The sequence below is a fragment of the Alternaria novae-zelandiae genome (assembly GCF_023758075.1).
Source record: "Alternaria novae-zelandiae strain BMP 2774 chromosome Unknown scaffold_16, whole genome shotgun sequence".
Lineage (NCBI taxonomy): Eukaryota > Fungi > Ascomycota > Dothideomycetes > Pleosporales > Pleosporaceae > Alternaria > Alternaria novae-zelandiae.
The window spans coordinates 835,373-858,805 of record NW_026056976.1 but is presented as its reverse complement, the minus strand read 5'-3'; the positions used below and the strand labels follow the sequence as shown (position 1 = coordinate 858,805).

Genomic DNA, 23,433 nt, shown 5'->3' with positions numbered 1-23,433 from the left:
GCTCGCTATCCCCCGGTGTCGATATTCTCCCGCCCAACGGAAATGCATCACGCGAGCTTGAGGCCTCAGCTGTGGCGGCTAGGAGCCAGCATGCCATCGCGCCCGAGTTCTATCCCCACGGCAAGCGCTCGCTTTGTGGCATCGCCGTGCGTGCTTTCTGCTTGGGATGCGCCATGGCTCTCGGCGTCGTCGGTACGGCTCTGCTAGCATACAACGGCAATCATCTATGGCGGCCTTTCATGTTTCTCAGCGCGCTGTCCATGTTCCACTTCCTCGAGTTTTACACGACGGCCGCGTACAACACCCCGGTCGCGTACATCTCCTCGTTCCTCCTCACCAACGGCGACCAATACCGACAAGCCCATACCATGGCCTTCATCGAGACTCTGGTGACTTCGTCTTTCTTTCCCGATTACCAATCGACAATCCACCCGCCGTGGGTCATCGCGCTGGGCATAAGCATGGTCGTGGTGGGACAAGCTGTGCGCAGCACAGCGATGATGCAGGCGGGTACCAACTTCAACCACCAAGTGCAGTCGCGTAAGAGCGATGGGCACGAATTGGTGACCCATGGACTGTACCGCTACTTCCGTCACCCCTCGTACTTCGGTTTCTTCTGGTGGGGCATCGGCACACAGGTCATGCTGGGTAACGCTGTCTGCTTCTTGGGATATACAGGCGTGCTGTGGTATTTTTTCATGACACGCATTTCACGTAAGCCTTACACACCCATGGCCCCAGTCAAGCTGCTCACCCATCCTAGACGAAGAAAAACATCTAATCGAGTTCTTCGGCGAAGAGTACAAGGTGTACAGGGCAAGAACTCGTGTCTGGATACCCTTCATGTAAGCGTCAACTGTGCAGCTTCCGGACAGTTTGGTCGTGCCAGCTAAGTAAAATGAATCTCATAATGCTAAGCTTCACTTCACAACCGAGTCACTTTCCGTCTGGATATATGCAACCTGTGAAGCTCTTTCGTGTTCATTTGCAAGCCAAGAGACGTGTCTGAGCATACGCAAATGAGCTTGTGTCATATTGACGGACTATCTGCATTCTCTTCACCATCTGCCGCTTGTCTCCTCGGCTCAAAGCGACTACACAATCATGCTTTAATGCCGCACTGCTGGTAGGAGCTCCCTGCTCGACCGTAATAGCCGTATGGCCAGCTTGCGTCGCTATATCGGCAATGTATCGAGGTGGAGTGCAAGTATTCTCACTTGCACAGCATTCAGCTTCGTCTTCATCACTGCCGTCTCATTGGCTGTAGGCTACCGCCAGGAACGGCAACCGCGTGTGGGCGCTCAGACTGTTTTTGTCTCCTGCTCTGTAACCCGACGTCCCCCCAACGGTTGCCCACGCCAACGCAGCACGTCTTGTCTCATGCCTGGCGAGCCCCATCCACGTCCTCGTATACGTAACAGCGAGGACAAACTCTACCAATCCTGCCTCGACGCCTGCATCGAGGGTATCGCGAATATAACGGTGAACAAGCGGATTGGTGGTACGTGCAGACTCTCTCACCTGCTCACGCGCCCTGCTCCACTAACCTTTCCCCAGCGACATCCACTCCGAACAACACAGTCAACATCAAAATCACTGCGCACGAGGGCAGTGATCTTGTAAGAAAGTCTGCTCCGGCTGCGCTCTCTCTTATATCGCCACCTGTATCGCCCGCGCGGGAGGAAGTCGTACGACACACCAGTCCACCTCCACTGTCGTCTGCAGCCATAGACATGGATCGCTCGAGGTACATGATCGCACCGCCGGCTGCCTCGCCATCTGGGGACGCACGCAGCAATCTCGCTGTTCAACCTGCAGCTTCTGCTGGCAAGTTGAAGCTCAAGAAGAACGCCGTCAAGATAGTCGGGGCTGCGGGACCAATTCCTACGACCCCGTCGCGATTCGCACCGCCCGCCCCGTCAGTGACATCATCGCCAGCTCCAGGCTCAGTCAAGACCATGCCCCAGGCTGTTGAAGGGTACGCATTACTACTTAATCCTTGGACTCCACTAATGTGCGTACAGACCAGCGAACGCCAGTACCTCTAGAGCGTCCAAGCCCGGTCCCCTTCACAAAGAGGGCGCAGCACTTGCTTTGACTGCTCCTACATCGAAAGTGGTTCCGTCCACCAAGGAGGTCGTGAGAGCTACAACTGATGCCATGGACGAAGAATCCGCAATGGATGCACTTTACGCTCGCCTTAACAGCAAAACCATCCTAGGGCCTCGCACACCCGTAGGTCCCACGGTAGCAAGACCTGGCCAAACTGCATTCTCGTTTGGTGCACGTCTTGCTGAGGCCAAGGCAGATAAGATCAAGACGGATGATTCAGAGGCTGAGAAGGGAGGCATCCAGAAGTCTCCCGGTAGCAAGACCGCAGAACCGAGACAAGACAAGCTAGAGAGTGAGTACATGCGTAAGGCGACTGAGTACATCCAGGCGCTTCCGAACAGCACGGGAAACACGGCATATCTCGTCAAGGCCATGTCAAGGAAGCTCCACGACTCATACACGTCAACCACCAAGGTAGATGCTGGAAGCAACGAAGCTCTCAAGGCACGTCTAGCATTCGCAGTCGCCAACTATCTCAATAAGATATTGAAGAAGCGCCCGGAGTCACGTACAGCCGACTCAATCAAACAAACGCTTGGGGATATGGATGGAGATTTTCTCCGGCTGTGTGCCAAGCTCGTGGACGAGGGGTACGTCTCCTTGGAGACACTGACTGAAGTATCTGGTATCGTCGCCGCCATGCGTGATGTTCTGCCCAAGCCAGAGCAACCTACCACCACGTCGGTGGAAGCGCCTTTGACGCCAGCACCTTCTGTTGCGATGGGCTCTGAGAACAGCAAGCCCATGTCCAAGGACCCAGTGGATAGCATGAAGGGATGGCCGACCCAGGAGAAGCGCGAGAATCGTAAGTCCTTTTCCGTGCAGACAGAAATTTAGACTGACAAGACATAGCCGCTGCACATCGTACGTGCATCTTGAAGGGTGTTGGGGGGATTACCAGTATCAACCAGTTGCAGGCTCTTGTATGGGGTGGCAAGCTTGAGTCCATTTCCATGCCAGAGCCGGGCTCCTCGAACGCTCTTGTCAAGTTTCTTACACCCGAGGCATGCGACAAGTATCACAAGGACACTGCAAACGGAATCGAGATAGTGGGCGAGATGAAGAAAACGGTTGTCTTCGTGGAGAAGGCTGAAGGACCAAACTCTATCAACGATGTCATCCGCAACTGCATCGATGGCGAAGCGTCACGCTGCGTGCGAGCTATCGGCGCGAACGAGCACAACGAAGCGGCTCTTATGAAGCTCGCTCGGGGCAAGAGCGTTAGCAAGCGCGACGTTGATCGTATCAAGAGCGGAAAGACCGCCCGTGGTGTAAGTAACATGTGCGGACCCATGTCTGTATAACACTGACACGGCCACTCTAGCATTCGTACGTCGAGTTCCGCTTTGCAAACATCTACAACGCTCTCAACTTCAAGCGCGAACTCGTGGATAGTGAGGACTGGGAACATTGCACCATTGGCTATGCACCCGACCCGTGTGAGCTAGCCAAGGGTGTTCATTACAAGGATCTGGATGAGAAATAGAGCTGCATTGGTATACTCGACCAGACCATGTGCATCATGCTAGGCGGGGAGCACGGGCTGGAAGAGGTGGGCGAAACCCATTGTGTCTGCATACGAAGACTTTTGATGGGAGTGAATGCTCGAGTGCGGGAAAACAAAACGTGGGTGAGTCGGGACATGTACCAAGTGCGATCGTGACGGCTTGAAGTCAATGAAAGCTGAAATTGGTGTTCGCACTACTTCACCTTACACGTGCAATAATTAGTCAAGGTGATAGCACAAGTGGAAATCCTAGGTGTACTTTGCTTTGCTCATGTACGTGCTATTGTGACACGAGTGCAACACCGCTCGTGCAAGAAGGAAAGATCAAACAACTTGCCAAAAGTCATGGGAGCATACTTGAAAGACTCAAGCCCCGCTTCACAATCACAGCACCAGGCAGTGGATAAGTACACTAACACACAAAAGAAGAATTACAATACCCCCCCTACCTAGAACTCTGAGAAGCCCAAACGCCTCGCTGCCCTCCCATGGTGTTTCTGGTTACTGTCATCTGTTCTCGCTTGCCGTCAAAAGGGGCTGCCCGGCTTCGCAGTCTTAGCGGTTGACGGCTGTGAAAGCTGCATCTGTCATGTCGGTATCACCGTTGTGCGGTGGAGGGGGCGCAGCGTCGGTCGCGGGCGGGCGCTGTTCATCGTAAGCCGGGTCGAAGTAGGCGCGCTGAGGGGGTGGCTGCTGTTGCGGCTGCTGTGCGTGCAGCGGCGGGAGCGCGTGCAGGGGAGGAAGTGTAGGAGGCGCGCCGTTGACAGCGGTGTGTGGACTGGTCGTCGTGGCAGCGCCAATGGCACCGAAGTAGCTGTTCTGGGGCCGTCCCGACGGGTCTGGTGTACTCTGCGCACTGCTCATAGGGTTGATGGCATGCGGCAGGGGGCCCAGTCCCAGTCGGCCCTCGGCGCTGCCACCAAGAGGAGGCGTGCCCTTCCTGTTGTGGCTCCTTTTGCTCCTCAAGGGCTTATCGGTTGGGGTGGGCGGTGGGCTGCTGCTGCGATCGCTGTCGTCGACATTGTACTCCATGTGCTTGTTCAGCTGCTCGAGCAGGAATGCGCGCTCGAGGCGCATCTTCTGGATGCCGCGGTTCAGGCGTGTGATGCGCAGGCGCGTGCCGTCGTTGTTCTCTTCAATGTCGGTTATGCGGCGGCGGAGGTCGATGCATTTGCGGTAGTAGGCGCCTTCGACCGAAGGAGGGAGGTCTTTGGACGAGACGGCGCGGGTCGCTGGTAGCTTGTTAGTGCACTGCGTCGTGGCCGCCTACGTGTGGTTTGCGACGCGCTTGAGCGCGACGGGAGTGCCTACGGGCTGGTGGCATCTTCGCGCCTTGTCGTGTTGTTGGGACGTAGACGATAGTACGTGCTGTGCGCCTGGAGATGATGCCGTATTGCAGTGTGTTTGGGTTCAGTGTGTTTGGATTTAGTGCGGTGATGTGGGTTTGCTGGTCACAGTCGGCGTTGCTGGTAGCTATGGTCTTGAGCTTGGTCTGTGGGGCCCGGGCTGGTTCCGAATAGTCTCATCTTGTGACATTCTTGGCGCGCTGTACAATTTGAACACTCATTTGACGAATTCCACTTCGGTCCTGCCGTCAACCTTATGTATGATAGACTACGTTGCTGTCCCTCTGCTCTAGGGTATACTTCCTGCAAGGTCCCTCGTGTTGCACCTTTGTGGTTATACGAGGTTACACGTGCAACGTAGAATATCTGAGTTGCCTCATGTAAAGAGCGCGCAGGCAGAAGACCCAAAGATCTGGCTGTGACAAAAGGCGTACATCAGCTAGTATAATGCCTGGGGAAAAAAGACCGCAAAGTCATTTTATCATCCTTGAGAACATGTACGAGTGATCAGACATGGACAAAATGTGAGGCGGATACCATGACGAAAGTTGGGTTATGTATTGTACAGAATGCTGTTAATTTTGGGTTCTCTTCTATATTTTCATGATTTATAGAAGAGTGCACCAAACAGTGAGCGATAAGTAACGGAGAAGGAGTCTCATTCACAGCTAATCTACAGCGTGACACTCGAGTAGCAAAGGTACAGTGACTGGGCAATATGGAAAATTGAAGAACGAGGAGCATGCGATGCTAGATGGAAGGGCAGACGGGTGAAATGCTTGCACTAGTACTAAAGTATCTGAACGTCCAATTATTCCATATATACGATAACAGTATGGTTACATGGGAATCCTTCAATACTGCAGGTCAACTGCACTGTTGCTGCTGCCGCGCCTGGCCGAATGGAAAGCTCTTCGATAGACATCCGTGGCTGTGCAGACATCGTTTCGCTTTAGGCTCGCACGAAATGCCAGTGGGGCTTGCCTACGGGTATTTTGCCTGCTACCTCATATGCTTTTGTTGATACAAATGACCTAGAATGCTTCCCTCTGTCAGTCCCCTGCCGCTTTTTGTATAGTCGCAACCATGTCGCGTCGGCGTTGCTGTGACCAAGCGCTCCGCGTACGTCGTCTCTCGCTAGCACAGGGTCTAGCATGTCCAGCATTTCTTCGAAGCGCTCATCCCGCATCGTTACGTTTTTCGCAATGGCGCATAGCAAGGCGGTCAGACTGTTCCAGATCATCCGTGTAGGCGTATCAACGTACAGCTCCATTGGTGAAGAGTCGGCCGTAGGCTGCGAGTCCACGGCGAGCCTCGTCAGACCAGTCCCGATAGCCTTGATCTCTAGCGACATCGGTTGGAAGCTGCCTTTCCTGTTGCAGTCGTCGTTCTGTCTAGTGCGTTCGTAGACCTTCCTGGTAATGTTCCATGCGTCATCGATCCTAGTTCGCATGAAATCCTTTCCGTGTTCACACATCAATGCTACAATATCGAGCGCATTTGATACCACGTATGCTTCCGAATCTTGTAGACGAGGTAGTAATACAGGCCAGAGCGTATTAATGAGGGGCAGGAGGGAGTTCTCGTGTGCTGCAATAGCAGGTATAGTGGTACGAAGGAGGGACAGAAGCGAGTTCCGGAGGTTAGGCGACATGGTGGTGAGATAGTGCTGTGTCAACTCGGAGATTTTGAGGAGAATAGCAAAGGCACGTGGGGCGGGAGGGGAAGACTCCTCGGTGTGCGGGGGAGGCGGGCGACCGTTCTCCTCGTCCGTGCTATTGGAGTCGGTATCTTCTGAAGTCTTACCGACTTTCCAGGGCTTTCGTGGGAGTGCCTCCCTTGACGCTTGCTTCTCTTCCTCTTCCCGCTCTTGTGTCTCTACCTCGAACTTTTGAATTGCTTCGATGACATCGTTCATGACGACCGTTCTCTTCAGATGCACATGTTCCTCTTTCTTATTGTCGGCTGACACGGCAAGTTGTGGTGCTTTGACACCTTGTTCCGTCATGCCTTTCAAGACGTTGAAAAGCAGCTCCACAAGCTTAGGATAGCCATGATATCTCTCCAAGGCGTTGAAAATACTATCCACCAAGTCATCTAGGTAAGGTAGGAGAGGTGGGCCACAAAGCCTTATCATCATGAGTAGGACTTGTGGTGCTTGAGGCGACACATCGCCATATGCCAACTTTAGGCCAATTGCGTTGACAATGTAATCGACATTACTGACAACAAACTCCCCTGCGTCCTTGTATCCCGAGGCCCCTGCTACGATATTGAGACAAATCAGGGCGTGCTCGCGTAGTGCGCTGTTGGAACTGCCAAGGTAATGCAGCACCGGATAAAGTACTTCACTCAACTCAGGGCGAAACTCGGTCTTGTACCGCTTCGCCTGCAAAGCTACCGTCTCGAGCGCTAATGCATATAAATGCCAATGGCTGTTGGTGTCCACAGTTCGCTGGTTCAGCAATGACAGAGAATGCGAGTACAAGTCATCCAAGACTTCCTCCCTCGGGTTTGGCGTTCCCAGATTCATGAAATCATCGACAGATGGATTGACTGATGCCATGTCTCTTACTAGATTGACTGAGAGCCAGAAGCTCGCCAAGCGCATCTCGGGCGCCCCAAGATCGACGGAATTGGTCAGGCCCTGAGCAACAGCCAACGCAGAGTTGGATCGTGCAAGTTCTTGAACTAATACTTTAAACCCCTTCATCATGTCTTCCTGGCCTTTGAATTGCATGCTGATTAGTGGGAACGAAGACGACTCTGTCGAGCTAAATACCAGCGTACGACCAGCGACGAGACTGGCGTTGCGGTCGTTTATTTCTTCGAGCCCCCTGCCATGGATAAACACTGCAGACACGCCATCCCGAAGACTATCGGCCAGACGCTCATCTAGAATCATTGGATCTTCATCGAACAGGCGAAGTGAGACTGATATCTGATGTACGATTTTATGGCGGGTACGGTCGTGTTTTGATCGCATCAATCTAGGCAAGGCGACGATCCAACCATGCAAACTTTCGCGCAAAAGTTCGGAGAGATTCTGGTCTGCTGATAACAGTCTTTTGAGTTTGTCCTCAGTGGTGTCGGCCGGGGTCTCATGGCCTGCCAGATCGACCATGGTTTCGATAGCCATGCTTGTGCAAAGAGACAGTGATGTACGACAATCCCTTACGACGCAAAGACACAGATTCAAGAGCGCTTGCCGTACCTCTTGCTTATCATGATCCCTCAATCTGAAGATATTGGCAAGCGCAATCTTCATCTGTGTTGCAGTTGCTTGTAGCCAAGCGACTGATCGAGATATTGTGGTGCATCCGCCAGACTCATCCGACAGTAGTGTCTCGGGCAAATCTTTGGTCTGGGCATCGCCAAGTAAACGGGCAAGAAGTGATGCAAGAACTTCCAAGCCTTGCTCAACAATGCGAAAGCCGGGTCGAACACTGCTACGGGGAGTCAATACTTTAGCCAAAGACGAGACTATCCTGGGCAGAAAGCTGGCAAGAGCATCGTCATCGCCAATCGCGCCGATAGTTTGTTTGAGGGCGCAAGTGGACTGCAGCTTGACGGTGTTGGAGTTGCTATCTGTGAGACGTTCGAGCATGACTAGTACAGCCTCGCCCAAGGCAGGTATGTTAGCCGCAGCCGTCATGGCCTCTTTGCCCTGCTTGGTACGAGACGTCGCACTCATCAACTCGGATGTGCACCCGAGAGCGAGCGACTGTAGCTCCTCTGAGGTGGCCGAGATGCCATTTTCGGCGGATGAAGGTTTGGCGAGAAAGGTGAAGAGGATGAGGAGTTGTCCAGAGAGCGCAGGCTCAAGGCCACCTCCCCAGTTAGCAGATAGCAAGGTCGAGATGCATTCCAGGCAGAGCTCTAGCGCTCTAACTGGGACGTGTCGGGAATTCCGCAGTACCTGAGATAGAGAGACGAAAGCGTACTCAGTGAGTTTAGCGTCCAGGAGACCAGGTGTGGAGGTGATGGATTGGAGGTTAGTGAGCAGACGGGTGAGGGCGTGGATCAGCTCCCTCGGAGCGCTTGGGCTCTGCGAGAGAGTGGCCGTGGCTTGTAGGACTTGGACACACGGCTGCTTCAACTGAGAGAGAGAGAGGGGTCAGCGCACGTGGGGAGGTCTGGGCAGACAGCGTACCTGCAGGAAGGTGTGTTGGCGCTCCATGTGACATGGCCAGATGGGCGTCAAGGCCAAGGGGCTGGTAGTGTCGGAGAGTGCGTGTGTTCGGGCTGGGTGTACAGGAGTGGGCGGTCGTGGTGGAGCACCAGGACGCAGTCCATCTGACCAAGGGCATGCCGAGACATGGCAGGCTAAGAGGATCAATTCTGGATCGATTCTTAACCCTTCCTAAACTAATCTAACTTTAACTTAATTTAACTTCTTTAATATAAAAGATATAAAAAAGCTTTATATTACTTAATTATATATATAAATAAGCTCTATAACTTTATAATATAAAGCTTTTTTATATTTATAATATTTAAAAAGTTATACTTAGTTAAAGTAGAATTATTTAAGGATTAGTTAAGAATTAGTTAGAAATTTAATCTCGCTTATTTTCTTAGGTAGCAGGCTAGAGCGCAGCGCTAGCATGCCACCTACTTAGTAAGGTTAGACCTTGCCATGTCTTGGCATGCCCTTGGTCAGATGGACTGTACGCACGTGGAGCACGGTCCCGACAGGCGGACGTCAGTCGCGTAGTTAGCGCGTCGCGGCTCAGAAAGTCGGACCACGAGCACGTTGGCCTCAACATCGCCGCCCCATGCCCATCACCGCGCTGCTACTCGACGACCCCACTGCCGCGCGCAACCGCAGCCACAGCCGACACACACTACCTCGTCTCTGCACGCCGCTGCCCACGCGCAGCCACGCGACATGGCACCGCGCAGTAGGCGCAGCGCGGCCGCCGCGCCCGAGGCGGTGCAAGACGAGCAGGAGCAGGAGCCGGAGCAGGAGCAGGAGCAAGAGCTGGAGCTGGAACGCGGCGACGAGGCACGCGAGGGCCTGAAGAAGCTCACGTTCAAGCAACCGCTTGTTGGCCGGCCCGGCAAACAGATTGGCGTCAACGACCTGTTGACGCGACTCAAGGCGCTGCTCGACGAACTGCGCACCATAGACCAGGAAGAGGCACACCGCGACTCGCTCATGCCCGTCGCCGAGTCGCTGGCCCACCACAGCCTCGTGCAGCACAAGGACAACGGCGTCCGCGCGTGGACCCTGTGCTGCATCGTCGACATGCTGAAGCTGTTTGCGCCCGATGCGCCCTACCCGGCCTCGAAGCTCAAGGACATCTTCTCCGTCATCATCCTCAAGCTGCTGCCGCTCCTCGCCGAGCCCGCGCACCCCTACAACAGCCAGCACATGTACATCCTCCGCTCGCTCGCCGAATGGAAGAGCATCCTCCTCATCAACGAGATCCCGGGCTCCCATCACCTCACCGCCGCCCTCTTCACCACCTGCTTCGACGTCCTGTCTGCCTCGTCCAGCGGCCAAGAGCTGAGCAAGAACGTCGAGCACAACATGACCGAGATCCTCTCCACCATCATAGACGAGGCCCCGGCAGTCACGCACGACGTGGTCGACGTTGTCGTCGCCCAGTTTCTCTGGGCCGATCCCTTCACCCTCGCCGCCTCAGCCAGGGCCAACAAGAGCCTGCACATCGACGCCAAGCAATCAACGCTGCGGCGCAAAGAGGCACCGCCCGCCTACAACATGGCTAAGAATGTCTGCAACGCTTTCCCAGAGAAGATGGCTCGCCTCATCGGCAACTATTTCAGCTCAGTCATTGTCGACTTCACCAACTCGGGGAGCACATACAAGCCCCACTCCAAGGACCAAGGCGCCGACGACCTTCGTCGCGGCCCCTCAGAGGACGATATCAATGAGGCACATAAAGCACACCGGCTATTGCGCGAGCTATGGAAATGCTGTCCTGGCGTGCTTCAGGAGATCGTCCCGCATCTACAGGACGAGCTCGCCACGGAGAATGTGCAGCTCCGTCAGCTTGCTACCGAAACATTCGGCGACATGATATCAGGCATTGGTGCAGCTGGCCCACCTCCTCTGCCCGACATGGACCCGGTGGCCTATCCTTCACAGAGCCTGTCGCGCGCAGACTCGGCGCGACCCTTCGACTATCTCACCACGCCAGTCTCCATCAACTCGTTCCCCACGCAATACCCCGTGGCCTATCATTCTTTCCTCCAGCGTAAGAACGACAAGTCTGCCATCATACGCGCCGCTTGGACCACCGGAATCGGTCGCATATTGATGACATCCGCGGGTGGTATTGGTCTCGATCTCGAAGAAGAACAGAAGCTGCTCAAGTACTTTAGTGAGTGCTTGATTGATAGCGACGAGAAGGTGCGTCTAGCCGCCGTCAAAGCGATTGCGCACTTTGACTTCATCGACATCGTTCGCAAGCTCGGAAGCAACGGCAGTATGGCGGAAGCAGGGTCCATTCTCTCCAATCTTGCCGATCGCGTAAAGGACAAGAAAAACGTCATCCATTCCGAGTCTATGAGACTCCTCGGCAAGATATGGGGTGTAGCTGCTGGTGCCATCGCTGAGGGCGATGACAGCATCAAGGCTCTGCTCGGCCCAATTCCATCCCGTATTCTCGAAGCTTGCTACGTGAACGACCTCGAAATCAACGTGCAGGTCGATCTCGCGCTATACGACTCGCTGCTTCCGCTTGCTTATCCACCCGTTAAAGCAAAAGCACCGCCAGCTGGGAACTCCCAAACCGGAAAAGACAGCCAGACAAACAACGACCCGGGTTACACAGAAGCAGGCCTGGATAAGATGCGAACCGAAAGACTGCTCGTACTCGTCAACGGGCTGGAGGCGAAAGCCAAGAAGGTCTTTTTCGCGAAACAAGGGAACCAGGGTCCCGGTGCTAGGTACATGGAGCACTTTCTAAAACTATGCGAAGACTACAATGGTGGCGTCACAGAAAAGGGTGAGAATGATGTCAAGACAAATCTGGAGGGCCTCATCACCTACTACGCGAAGACACTTCCCGATCCAACCCGCGTTAGGGACGATTTATGGAAATTTGCCAAAGCCCACGATCGCCGTACCTATGCTCTCATCCGGTTCTGCGTGGATCCAGCGAGTGACTACCGCCGGGTTGTTAGGTCCATCAAGGAGCTAAGAAAGAGGATTGAGGAGGGGCCAGGCTCTTCAGTGCTCGATACCTTGACACCACTTCTCTACCGCGTTAGCCTACTGTGCTACAACAAAAGCCATGTACCAGCTGTCATCGAGTATACTCGCACCAACGACAAGGGCCTTGGTGCCACTGCTCACGAGTTGTTGAAAGAAATCTCCACAAAACACCCCAAGGTTTTCTCCACCCACGTAAAGGATCTCTGTAAAACACTTGAAAGTGAGGCACCTACAGCAACGAAACCCAACCCTCCTGGTGCAGTAGACGATCTCAAAGCCTGTGCTGCATTTGCACAGAAGTTCCCCACGGACATACCAATGAACGGAAAGGACAGCCTAAAGTTGGTACAAAGCTTTCTTAACTTTGCCTTCTACGGTACACCTCCGCAAGCGGCAAAGCATGCAATCACCATCATTATGAACAGTGATGACAAGAAGGAGATGCATGCGAAGGAAATTCTCACGAAGAGCATCAAAGGCTTCCAGTACGCTGGGGCTCACTGGCTTAGCAAATTAGCTGCGCTGAGTCAACTAGTATTACTAGCGCAGCAAGATTGCGAAGATGATATGGATGCCATCGTTGAGATTGCTATCAAGGAGGTTCTCCAGAAACCACATGTGATGCTAGCCGACGCAGATATCGAGTGGATGGATATACCGGATGACGAAATCCAAGGCAGGTCGTGGGCGATCAAGATTCTAGTGAACCGGCTACGCTCCTTGCCGTCTGATGCCAACTTCAACGATGCTGCAGAAGACACGTACAGGCTACTAAACCGCTACGTGAAAGACAGCGGGGAAGGCTCGGCGGATGGCAACACCCCAGCAGGACACAAATCGCGCCAGCGGCTTCTTGCAGCCAATTCCTTACTCAAACTCTCATGCAACAAGCGCCTAGATGCTTTCTTGAGCCCCGCTGACTTTGTTCAACTCGCTCTCATTACGCATGACCCTTGTGCGCAGGTGCGTCAGAGCTTTGCTGACAAGTTGATGAAATATCTTGGTCAGGGCCGGTTGCCGCCACGATTCTATACCATCCTCTTCTTCCTCGCACATGAGCCTGAAAAGACCATCAAGAACAGCACCATGACCTGGATTCGAGCACGCCGCGCTGCTTTTTCTGCACGAAAGGAGACAATATTGGAGACCGTATTCGCTCGGCTATTGAGCTTGCTTGCTCACCACCCCGACTTCGACACAGAAGACGAGACACTAAAGCTTATGGCAGAGTACATCTTGTATTACCTCAAATGTATCGCAACTGAGGAGAACCTGTCGCTTATCTTCCATGTCGCTCAACGCGTCAAGGGCGTAGCAGACGGCATTGCACCATCACGCCAGGCTGATGAGAATCTTTACATCTTGTCAGATCTAGCGCAGGCTCTGATTCGTTCGTGGGAAGAGCAGAACAACTGGACAATGCAATCATGGCCAGGGAAAACGAAATTACCCTCCGGTATCTTCCGGCCTCTTGAGAGTCACGATCGGGCGCAAGAGATTGCCAAGAAGACATGGATTGGGGAAGACCTCGTCGACGAACTTGATGTACTCGTGCGAAAAGCTATTCGAAGCAAGAAGCGTAAGGCCTCAGATGGTATGGAGAAGCCACGTAAGAAGATCAAGGGCGACCGATCTATCAAGAATAAGAAGGCCAAGACTGAGCGACCCGTCAAGACACCGAGGAAGAAGAGGAGAGCTGGTGACGATGATGGTGCGAGCGATGTTGAGGGCGGTGTTCCGCCATCTAGTGGACCACGAAGAAAGAGCGATCGACGGAGCATTGCACACAAGAGCTATGTTGAGGTATCAAGCGATGAAGAAGGCGCAGGAGGTGTTGCTGAAGATATCCAAGAAGAAGCTGAAGAAGAAGCTGAAGAAGAGAGCAATGCATCGGATGCAGAACAAGAAGACAAATCTACTCCTGCTGCGGAAGTAGATGTGGCTATGAACGACGCAGAAGTAGCGGCAGAGAAAGAGCACGGAGATAAAGCAGAAGACTCTGAACTTTCAGACCCAGGATCGTCTTCAGAGCCCGAGCCCGAGCCCGAGCCCGAACCTGCGCCAGCAAAAAGAACACGCGGAAAGGGTGCTGCTAACACGAACGGCGTTAATCCATTACCAGTCATCCAAAAACGCAAAGCTGCCAATCTGATCAAAGAAGCCACACCGCCCAAGTCCGCGAGGAGCACGACTAGAACCAAAGCAAACAAAGACAAGGTCAATGGCGCTGCTGCGACCTCCTCACCCACTTCTGCCACCAATGGTACTGTCCGACGCAGCGGCCGCGCTCGTGGCTGAGGTAGTGAATTATTCTTTCAAAGTTCTTTCGGTTGTTTCGAATACACCTGGGTACAATGTGTATAGTTACCACCACACAATACGGATTAGATTCTTTACATTGTACCGTAGCTTCAGCCTTGTAGGCTTTTTTCCTAAGAGTCAGTTAAGGGTCCCGTTTAGCGGCGTTTTTGAGAAATGGGTGATTTCTTATCCAAGGACAGTTTTGCTCAGGCCGTTCGCGGCGCATTTCGGCTGCTTTGTCTTTTCATACCTCGTGCATGCCTGTCGCTCGCTTTCACCACAACACATGGGAAAGTAAAGTGCGATCTCACGCTGGTCTTTATGCTTTCCATCTTTATCAGAGGAATTCCTATCTTTTTACGTTAGCGATGCGACATGAGCATCTGGAAGTTCGTGCTTAGTGTAGGATAGAACCATGTATACGACTGCTTGTTCAGCCCCAGCGTGCTCCTGTTGCCATGGTCTATCTTCTGGTCTAAACCAAAATTACATCGAAACGATCTTAAGAATCATCACCATGTGATTTGCTCCAAGTACCCAGAATGGTCGCATTCGCTACAAGAGTATGTTGGACCTGCAGGACCTGATTGTTGAGGTTTACTGGCCCAGTAGCAACATCGCAATTTATGGATCTTGACCCCCTTTCCCCGACTTCTAACTGTAATGACAATAAGCCCCTTCGATTGACAGCGTCTCCGTGCATCCAACCAAGACCAAGGGATCGCGTGACTATCCCCAAAGCGCCTAGCAAAGTTCGGATATCTCGCATCGCGATTACGGTATGAGACCCAATTGGGTTGCATGAACCATGTTTTCTTCAAGCTTCGCACTGGATCACTTCACGCGCACAAAAGCCTTCACAGCAAGCGCCTCTCTCAGGGCAGTGCTGACTGAAACCTGCAAATGTCTCCTCGGAGAGGCAAGACAACAATACGACAGGTCTTGCAACAGAATCAACGTCAACACATTCCTCGGGCAACGCCGTCAGATCTCTTTACTCCCACACCATGGAGGCTCGCCAACATGCGGCCGAAGCGGCCGTCTTTGATCAATCCAATTTACTTCAGCGAAAGAAGCTCCTCGTTGTATTTTCGGCCCTTGCGATATCGCATTTCATCTGCTTCGTCGACCAAACTGGTATCGGAGTTGCCTTGCCCACGATAGGGCGGGATCTTAATGCTGAAGACACCATCAGTTGGGCTGGCACAAGCGCTCTGATAGCGAATACAATCTTTCAAGTGTTGTATGGGAGGATGAGCGACCTATTTGGTACGTCCACTAGCCTGTGTAAACCACCAGGAAATGACTTATAATGAATCTAGGTAGAAAATCCGTTCTTCTTTCCGCCCTCGCGCTTCTCACCGTCTCCGACCTTCTCTGTGGCCTCTCGCGCGATGCCACGATGTTGTACGTCTTCCGCGGTCTATCAGGTGTGGCAAATGGCGGTATAGCGTCCCTCTCAGCCATGATCGTCTCCGATATAGTGACCTTGAAAGAACGCGGGAAATGGCAAGGCTTGATAGGCGCATGCGTGGGACTTGGCAACATGACTGGACCTTTCATCGCCGCAGCTTTTGTGCAACATAGTACCTGGAGAGGCTTCTTCTGGTTCGTCAGCCCGATTTCGGCGGCTTGCGGGGTGTTGTGTCTTCTGGTGCTGCCTACACCCAAGGATCAACCGAGAGCGGATATGAAATTGGTTTTGAAAAGGATCGACTATGGAGGCATCCTCTTCGGAAGTGCAGGGTTGATACTGCTGCTCATTCCTATTGCAGGTGGCGGCGATTACTTTGCCTGGGCATCTCCAATGGTTGTCTCCATGCTGGCCATTGGAGGATGCTGCATCGCAGCTTTTGTCTACATCGAGCACAGCGTCGCCATACTGCCCATGATGCCACGTGAGTTTTACTTATCCCGCAACCGAACATACTCCAACTGTGGACCATCTCTGATTCGAATAGTATCTCTCTTCAAATCTGGCCCGGTTTCCATCATGCTTCTCCAAAATTTCCTCTTCGGAGTTGTAGCCTACTCGCAAACCTACTATCTACCTCTCTTTTTCCAAAACGCCCGCCTCCTCGCGCCTCTTATGTCAGCCTCCCTGATGCTGCCTATGACCGCCTCACAGATGGTTTCCTCCATCCTATCCGGTCAATACATATCCCGTAGAGAACGCTATGGCGAGGTAATCTGGCTAGGCTTCTTCCTTTGGACATTGGGCGTAGGGTTGACATGCATGTTCAATCTCTCCACGCCAATTTGGGCTATGGTTGTCATACTTGTCGTCCAGGGATTAGGGATTGGTGCCGTTTTTCAGCCCACATTGGTTGCAATACAAGCCCACTGTACTAAAGCCCAGCGTGCAGTCGTCATCTCGAACCGCAACTTCATTCGCAGTCTCGGCGGTGCTGTGGGTCTTGCAATCTCCGCTGCTGCATTGCAAAACTCTTTGCATAGTGCAATGCCAGCAGAATTCCGCTCATTATCGCTCTCTTCATACGACACGGCCGACTTCAACTCCCTGAGCCCACGGCAAATACTGCAGATTCTGCAGGCGTACGCAACAGCGAGTCGGACGGTCTTCATCGTGAATGTACCATTCATGGGATTATGTTTACTTGGGTGCTTCTTCATTGAAGATAGAGGTCTGCAGAGGCCAGATGAAGTTGGAGAAGATGTGCAATTAAAAGAGAGACATGATGGTGGAGGTGGAGAGGTTGAAGTGAGCGGCGACAGAAGAGACCATGGGAACAGGATCAAAGAAGACGTTGTTGTGTTGTCACGGTGACAAATCACCTTGAACACCTTTCAGCGTTAAATTCGAGCGCGAGCGACGTTATGGTCTTACATAAAACTTCGTTCGTCACATACCCCTCCAGCTACTTGCCCTCTCCCACGCGAACGCCGCTTCATAAACACCCACTTCATCCCACCATTTTCCAATGACCTGCATGCTAACCGGTAAAACGACTCCCTTTTCCACTCCAGGGCCTTCCGTGACTGGCAACATACCAATCGGCATCGCCAACACTGGATGCCCACTCTGATTGAACGGCGCCGTGTTGGAAGTCAAGCCGATCTGCTTTCCAATCTGTTCGAGTGGTGTTGCATCAAAGCTCGCATGACTCGTTGCTACATACGGTAGTGTAGGTGTCAACAATATATCGTACTGTGCCAGAGCCGCGTCGTAAGCATCACGAAGCTGTCTTGATAGATTCGTCGCTTTCGCGAGGAGGTTGGGGAATTTTTGTGTAGCGTACAGACCGTTGAGGTAGATGTTCTTCGTAGATGCATATGCTTCGTTCCAGTTGTCCTGGCCCATGGGATGCAGCAATGAGTTCAGCTCGAGCATCTGGTGTCCGCGACGCCCGAACGAGCCTGTGGTTTTCCCGAGAAATCCACCGATTTTCGATATGCCATTCCATATCGCTGCTCCTTTTGAGTGCAGCGGTATCGAGATCTCGGTGACTGTGGCACCAAGGTCTTCGTACTTGGTGACTGCGGTGCGAAAGATTTGGACCACTCGTGGATCCAAGGCTGGTGTAGAGAGCGACTCAGTAATTATAGCGAATTGCTTGCCTTCCAAGGGTCTGTGCATTGGAGTATTCCTGATGGAACTGTAAATAGGTATCTTGGATGGGTGAGGTGCAGCGAAAGAACGATCGTCAATATTGTCCGTTCCGGCAATAGCTTCGAGAAGTACAGCGTTTTCCAATACTGTCCGTGTCATTGGACCAATGTGATCGTTAGTAGGCTCGTTACTTCCACATCCGGTGTATGGCACAAGGCCAAAGGTAGGCTTTAGGCCAACAATACCACAGTTGGCGGCTGGCACACGGATACTACCACCCTGATCTGCGCCAATTGACCCATCGACCTCGCCCAATGCCACAAGAACAGCTGAGCCGCTCGAGCTTCCTCCAGCGCTATAGCCTTTTGCGAATGGATTTTCCACCACTCCAGTACTCGAAGAGTGGCTTGTTGCAGAATGGCACAAGTTCTCACAGACTGCTTTTCCGAGGATTTCACCGCCAGCTGCTAGGATTCGTGTAGTGACAGCTGCATCAAAATTCGGAACATAGCCTTTGACGAAGTTCGTACCCAGTAGCATTGGTACGCCCTTGACGGCAATGTTGTCCTTCAAAGCGAACGTTTTGCCGTAAAGTTTACCGTCGCTCTTAGCTTCCTTGTCAACGATTCTGCACTTCCACGCCCATGCACCATGAGAATTCTCAGATGCTTGCGGGAAATGAACATCTTCTCTGGCAAAGCGTGCCTCATCGACTGGGGGGACATAGTCTATACATCAATGTCAGCTTCCGTAATGACTCGCGACGTGAACCACTATGTCCTACCGTCCATAGCCATTAGTAGTTCACTTGCATCGTGAAATGCGGCAAGTAAGCGTCGATAGTCCTGTTTTTCTTTCTCATCGATGCTGACCCCAAGCTGAGAGCATAGCGCCTCGAGAGTTTCTGTAGTGACAGGGTTGTCATGGCTGGTATCTAGCGAGAAAACCGACATCTCTGGTGAAACCGCAACGCTTTCAAGTAATTAGATCGTGATCGTTTGCCGATGCTACATGTTCGTCATACACTGAATTGCCAGGGGCACTCGGTTATTCATACTGGCAGGCCTGGTGCAGACCCACAGCGGCACTTGTTGATCTGCCATGACTTTAACACCTTGTGACAAATGTTCATTCGTAGCCTACCAGCCACTGATACGTACTTGCCGATATGTCCAGCCGTCTGAATGCTTGCAAGATTGTGTAGTGGAAGCCTCGAAGGAAAGATAACAGTAAAGCGGGGCAGGCGGAACGCTTATTCCCGAGGTCGATCGTCGGGAGAGTCACTTCCGATCAGCAAACAACGAACAGTGCGCCTTGTACCTGATAACTTTTCTGTGTTGTGATTGGTAAGAAACTGCTGATAAGAAATTGACAGGTGAAAAGGAACGGACTTGACGTGCAGTCAAAAGATTGTTGAGTCGTTCCTGGCTGGCTCAACTGTGGATAGCCTTGCGACTTGTACGTATTGACACCGCTCTAAAATCCTACGCAGGTAGCATGCGTTGAACCTACGTTTACTCTTCCTCTTGTATTGTGTTCGTGACCGTGATATCGAATATCTGTCTGTCATGGTTCACGTCGAAGAGTCTCTTCAACTCCCCAGAGACTTTGAAGGTGCGCTACCACACAATCTGCAGTTCTCCTCATACTGATCACTATTATAGGTTTTGGCGAAGATGGTCATGACGCACAATGGCCAAACGGCGCCCGCATAGCAGTTTCCTTTGTACTTAACTATGAAGAAGGTGGCGAGAGAAACCCCATGGATGGCGATGGCATTAGCGAACCCTACCTGTGGGAGAAAGGCCCTTCGGGCGGTGGCAGGGAACAGCGCCATTTGAACGGCGAGGTAAGTTCTGGCTGTACGAACTGCATTTGAGACATACACTGACTTCGTACGTCTACCTCTGCAGCAAGACTACGAATATGGTAGCAGGTGCGGCGCTTGGCGGATACTACGCCTTATGAAGGAATTCGGCTGGAACATGACCCTGTGGGCCATTGCAGTGGCCATGGAGAGAAATCCTACGTTTGCAAAAGCTTGCGTAAGAGACGGCCATGAAATTGGGGCTCATGGGTATAGATGGCTAGACATATGGGACTATTCACTTGAAGACGATAAGGCGTATATTAAGAAGACATGCAAAGCCTTGGAAGCGGCAACTGGTGCGTCCTACCCGATGCCAAACGTCTTGTTCAATACTGACGCGCATACAGGCGAATTTCCGGTAGGAGCATACTTCGGCAGAGGCACGCCAAATACAGCCAGCCTGCTCCCAATCATGTGGAAAGAAATGGGTCACAAAATGCTCTACACATCAGAAGTCTATAATGAAGACTCGCCATATTGGATCGATCTTCCCTGGGAGAAGCAACTGCCTGAATCGGAGAAAGAGGGCCTGTTGATGATGCCGTACAACTACGATTGTAAGCCGCATCTCTACATGACAACATGGCCGATTTGATCTAGTAACATGATTTAGGCAACGACGGAAAGTTTCACATGCTCCCTGGTTTCGTAAGCTCAGCAGGTGCAGTGTACGAGCAGTATCTCAAGGATACGTTTGACTGCTTATACAGAGAAGGCGGTAAGATGATGACCATCCCTTTGCATTCTAGAATAGCTGGTAAGCCAGGAAGGTCGGAGAGTCTGAGAAACTTCATGAACTATATTTCAAGGAAGGAACATGTGTGGGTTGCGACACGCAGGGACATTGCGAAACACTATCGCGAGACTTTTCCTTATAAGTCTGGGTCGAAGACTGGTTGTTCATAGATCTCTTCGTACCTATGGATCTGGATCGAAATGATTATTTGGCCACGCGGATCATGGGCTAGAAGGTATAACAGCCCTCCAAACGTATCCAGATCATGCATTTGGGTGCGCCGATTTCTTACTACACGTGCCACCTGGGCAACCTGGCAAATTAGTCGTGGGGACGCCGCATGGTCTTAAAGGACACATGCAGTCGCTAGAATCGAAATCCCAGATGCAGAGAACCTGTCGCATTCGCTGGATATGCCCGTGCCCGTGAGAACCTGTTGAGTCTTTACTCAGGTACACTATCACCTTTTTGGACAGGTCAACGCACTAGCCTCATTCTTGATCTTTTTGCCCATCGGCTTCTTTCCTCCCGACGCGTTATCGTCTTATCATCGAAGATCTGCCGTTTTCCCAGCATTGCGAAACCTTGCATAGATAGATGGCTGATAGGAATATTTGTCTGCCGCAATGACGAGATGCGCAATTTGTAGAGGCGATCAAGATGTTTATAGCCTGGCAATCACCTCCCGCCGAACAATCGAGGCTCGAATTGGTATTTGCTCAGGCGTGAGTATTCCTGCGCGGTCATGTCTCGCCTTTTGCAACAAGGCAAGGATGTTTTGAGTTCTCCAAAAACTCTCAAAGTCATAGCGCAAGATACCAGCGATCAAGGCGAAGTACGTTATAACAAAGACCTCCTTCCCAGTCCTCCTGGTAAGCCTTGAAATGCATCTTTCAGCATCTCCAAAAGTTAACACAATGCAGAAGATCGGAGATGGCGCTGGCAACATTACTTCGCATACTATCTGACCATGACATTCAGCCCATCCTCGTACAACCTCGGCGCATCTCTTGTCTCAATCGGTTTACTCTGGTGGCACGGCATGATTGCTGCTATCATCGGCTCCGCCATTCTCACCGTTCTGGTTGTGCTCAATAGTCGCGGCGCTGTCAAGTACTTTCTTGGCTTCCCTGTGTATGTCCGCGCAGCTGCTGGCGTCAGGGGAGCGAGTTTGTATATCGTCGTACGAGCTGTGGTTGCAATCATTTATTTTGCGACGCAGACCTACTATGGAGGCCGTATCACGTCGGTGTTCATGCGGGGTATATTTGGAAAGGGTTACAATAATATACCAAACCGCCTCCCAGAGAGTGCGGGGATCACGAGTAGAGATTTGCTGAGCTTCTTCTTGTTTTGGATGGTAGGTAATGTCCACCTTTCTCTCGTTCAAGTCCAAGGCCGACTGAGTATGCTAAAATTAATAGGTTAGTGATATCCATGTACGAACTGTATGTGAGACAAATACTGACTTCGAAAACTCACCTTTAGGCGCAACTACCAGTCATGTTCATTCACCCCACGGTACTTCGACACCTCTTTGTTGTCAAAGCTGTCTATACAACGATTGCACTCTTCGGGGTGCTCGCTTGGGTAATCAGTGCCAATGGGGGCAAAATTGGAAGTTTTACGTACACGACCAAGCAGACTCAGCTCTCGGGCTCAGCTCTGATCTGGCCCATGATACAAGCCATCAATTCCGTTATGGGCGCTCTGGCGCCAGTGCTTATCAATCAGCCTGATATAGCGCGATACGGACATTCCTACGGCGATGTGACATGGAGCCAGGGCTTCGGTATTCTTACCAGTAAAGTACTGGTCATGTTCCTGAGTACCGCAACGACTGCAGCCGCTACACAAGTCCTCGGCCAAAGCTATTGGAACGTATGGGATCTCTACGACGCCATCTTGGATCAATATTGGACTGCTGGAGCTAGAGCAGGGATAGTATTTGCGTCTTTCGGTATGATGCTCGCTGTACTTGTCACCAATGCAGGAAGCAACTCGCTTCCCGTTGGTGCCGATCTTACAGGAATCTTCCCTCGATGGTTGACCATTGTGCGGGGCCAGGTACTCTGCGCGATTCTGGCACCCTTACTTGTTCCATGGAAGATTATCGCCTCGGCGACTGCGTTCTTGACGTTCCTCGGAAGTTATACTGTATTTCTGATGCCGATCTGCGCGTGCATGATTGTCGACTACTGGCTCGTTCGAAAGGGTAACTTGCATGTTCCCTCATTGTACACGACTGCATCCGAAAGCCCGTACTCGTACTGCAAAGGCTGGAATATGCGCATGCTGGCTGCGTGGACAGCTGGGGTTGCCTTCACGGTCCATGGCGTCGCAGGGTCTTTGGATGCTGATTCTGTCGCCGAGGCTAGCAAGAATATGTACAAGCTTGGCTTTCTACTATCTCTGTTCATGGGCGGCTTGGTTTATTACAGCTTGTGCCTCATCTGGCCGGTGAAAATGGTGCCTCGAGGGGCAGGGGGAGAGCTGGGGTTTGAAGCGTTGGCAGCGAACGAAGGTTTCTTCGACGACGAGAATGTAGGAACTATCACGGGCGTACGGGAAGGTGAAGAAGTGCATGGGACGCAGCACGGCGCTGCGGATAGCAAAGGGTTTGTCTGTTAATTCCATGACATAGCTGTGAGTAAGCGCTGGAGGGTGTGGCCAAGTATAACGTGACGTGGCGGGGCGTCGTGCATGCAGGTGTGGCTGGTCGACAAGCTTGGACCACGCGCAACGTCACTGCCACTGCCGGGAGAGCGTGGGAGCTTCACCATGTCCAAGGCAAACATCTCAAC

General features: G+C 52.3%; 6 protein-coding genes across 6 annotated transcripts; 3 read left to right on the top strand and 3 right to left on the bottom strand.

Annotated features, from left to right (window-relative positions):
• Positions 1–641: 641 nt before the first annotated feature.
• J4E88_007776 (uncharacterized protein) lies at positions 642–3,598 on the top strand (the record flags this gene model as incomplete). The annotated part of the gene is made up of 7 exons (XM_049401391.1): positions 642–648; positions 764–845; positions 1,422–1,501; positions 1,558–1,978; positions 2,025–2,917; positions 2,965–3,383; positions 3,437–3,598. The coding sequence occupies 7 exons, from the start codon at positions 642–644 to the stop codon at positions 3,596–3,598; spliced, it is 2,064 nt and encodes a 687-aa protein (XP_049253075.1).
• Positions 3,599–4,174: 576 nt separating this feature from the next.
• Positions 4,175–5,186, bottom strand: J4E88_007775 (uncharacterized protein; the record flags this gene model as incomplete). Its single annotated transcript, XM_049401390.1, has 3 exons — positions 4,175–4,851; positions 4,931–5,125; positions 5,183–5,186. The coding sequence occupies 3 exons, from the start codon at positions 5,184–5,186 to the stop codon at positions 4,175–4,177; spliced, it is 876 nt and encodes a 291-aa protein (XP_049253074.1).
• Positions 5,187–5,917: 731 nt separating this feature from the next.
• On the bottom strand, positions 5,918–9,275 carry J4E88_007774 (uncharacterized protein; the record flags this gene model as incomplete). The annotated part of the gene is made up of 2 exons (XM_049401389.1): positions 5,918–9,013; positions 9,267–9,275. 2 exons carry the CDS (start codon positions 9,273–9,275, stop codon positions 5,918–5,920), a joined length of 3,105 nt encoding a protein of 1,034 aa, XP_049253073.1.
• A 581-nt stretch (positions 9,276–9,856) lies between these two features.
• Positions 9,857–14,449, top strand: J4E88_007773 (uncharacterized protein; the record flags this gene model as incomplete). Its single annotated transcript, XM_049401388.1, has 1 exon — positions 9,857–14,449. One exon carries the CDS (start codon positions 9,857–9,859, stop codon positions 14,447–14,449), a length of 4,593 nt encoding a protein of 1,530 aa, XP_049253072.1.
• A 2,866-nt stretch (positions 14,450–17,315) lies between these two features.
• Positions 17,316–18,948, bottom strand: J4E88_007772 (uncharacterized protein; the record flags this gene model as incomplete). The annotated part of the gene is made up of 2 exons (XM_049401387.1): positions 17,316–18,651; positions 18,896–18,948. 2 exons carry the CDS (start codon positions 18,946–18,948, stop codon positions 17,316–17,318), a joined length of 1,389 nt encoding a protein of 462 aa, XP_049253071.1.
• Positions 18,949–22,330: 3,382 nt separating this feature from the next.
• On the top strand, positions 22,331–23,260 carry J4E88_007771 (uncharacterized protein; the record flags this gene model as incomplete). Its single annotated transcript, XM_049401386.1, has 1 exon — positions 22,331–23,260. The coding sequence occupies one exon, from the start codon at positions 22,331–22,333 to the stop codon at positions 23,258–23,260; it is 930 nt and encodes a 309-aa protein (XP_049253070.1).
• Positions 23,261–23,433: the final 173 nt, after the last annotated feature.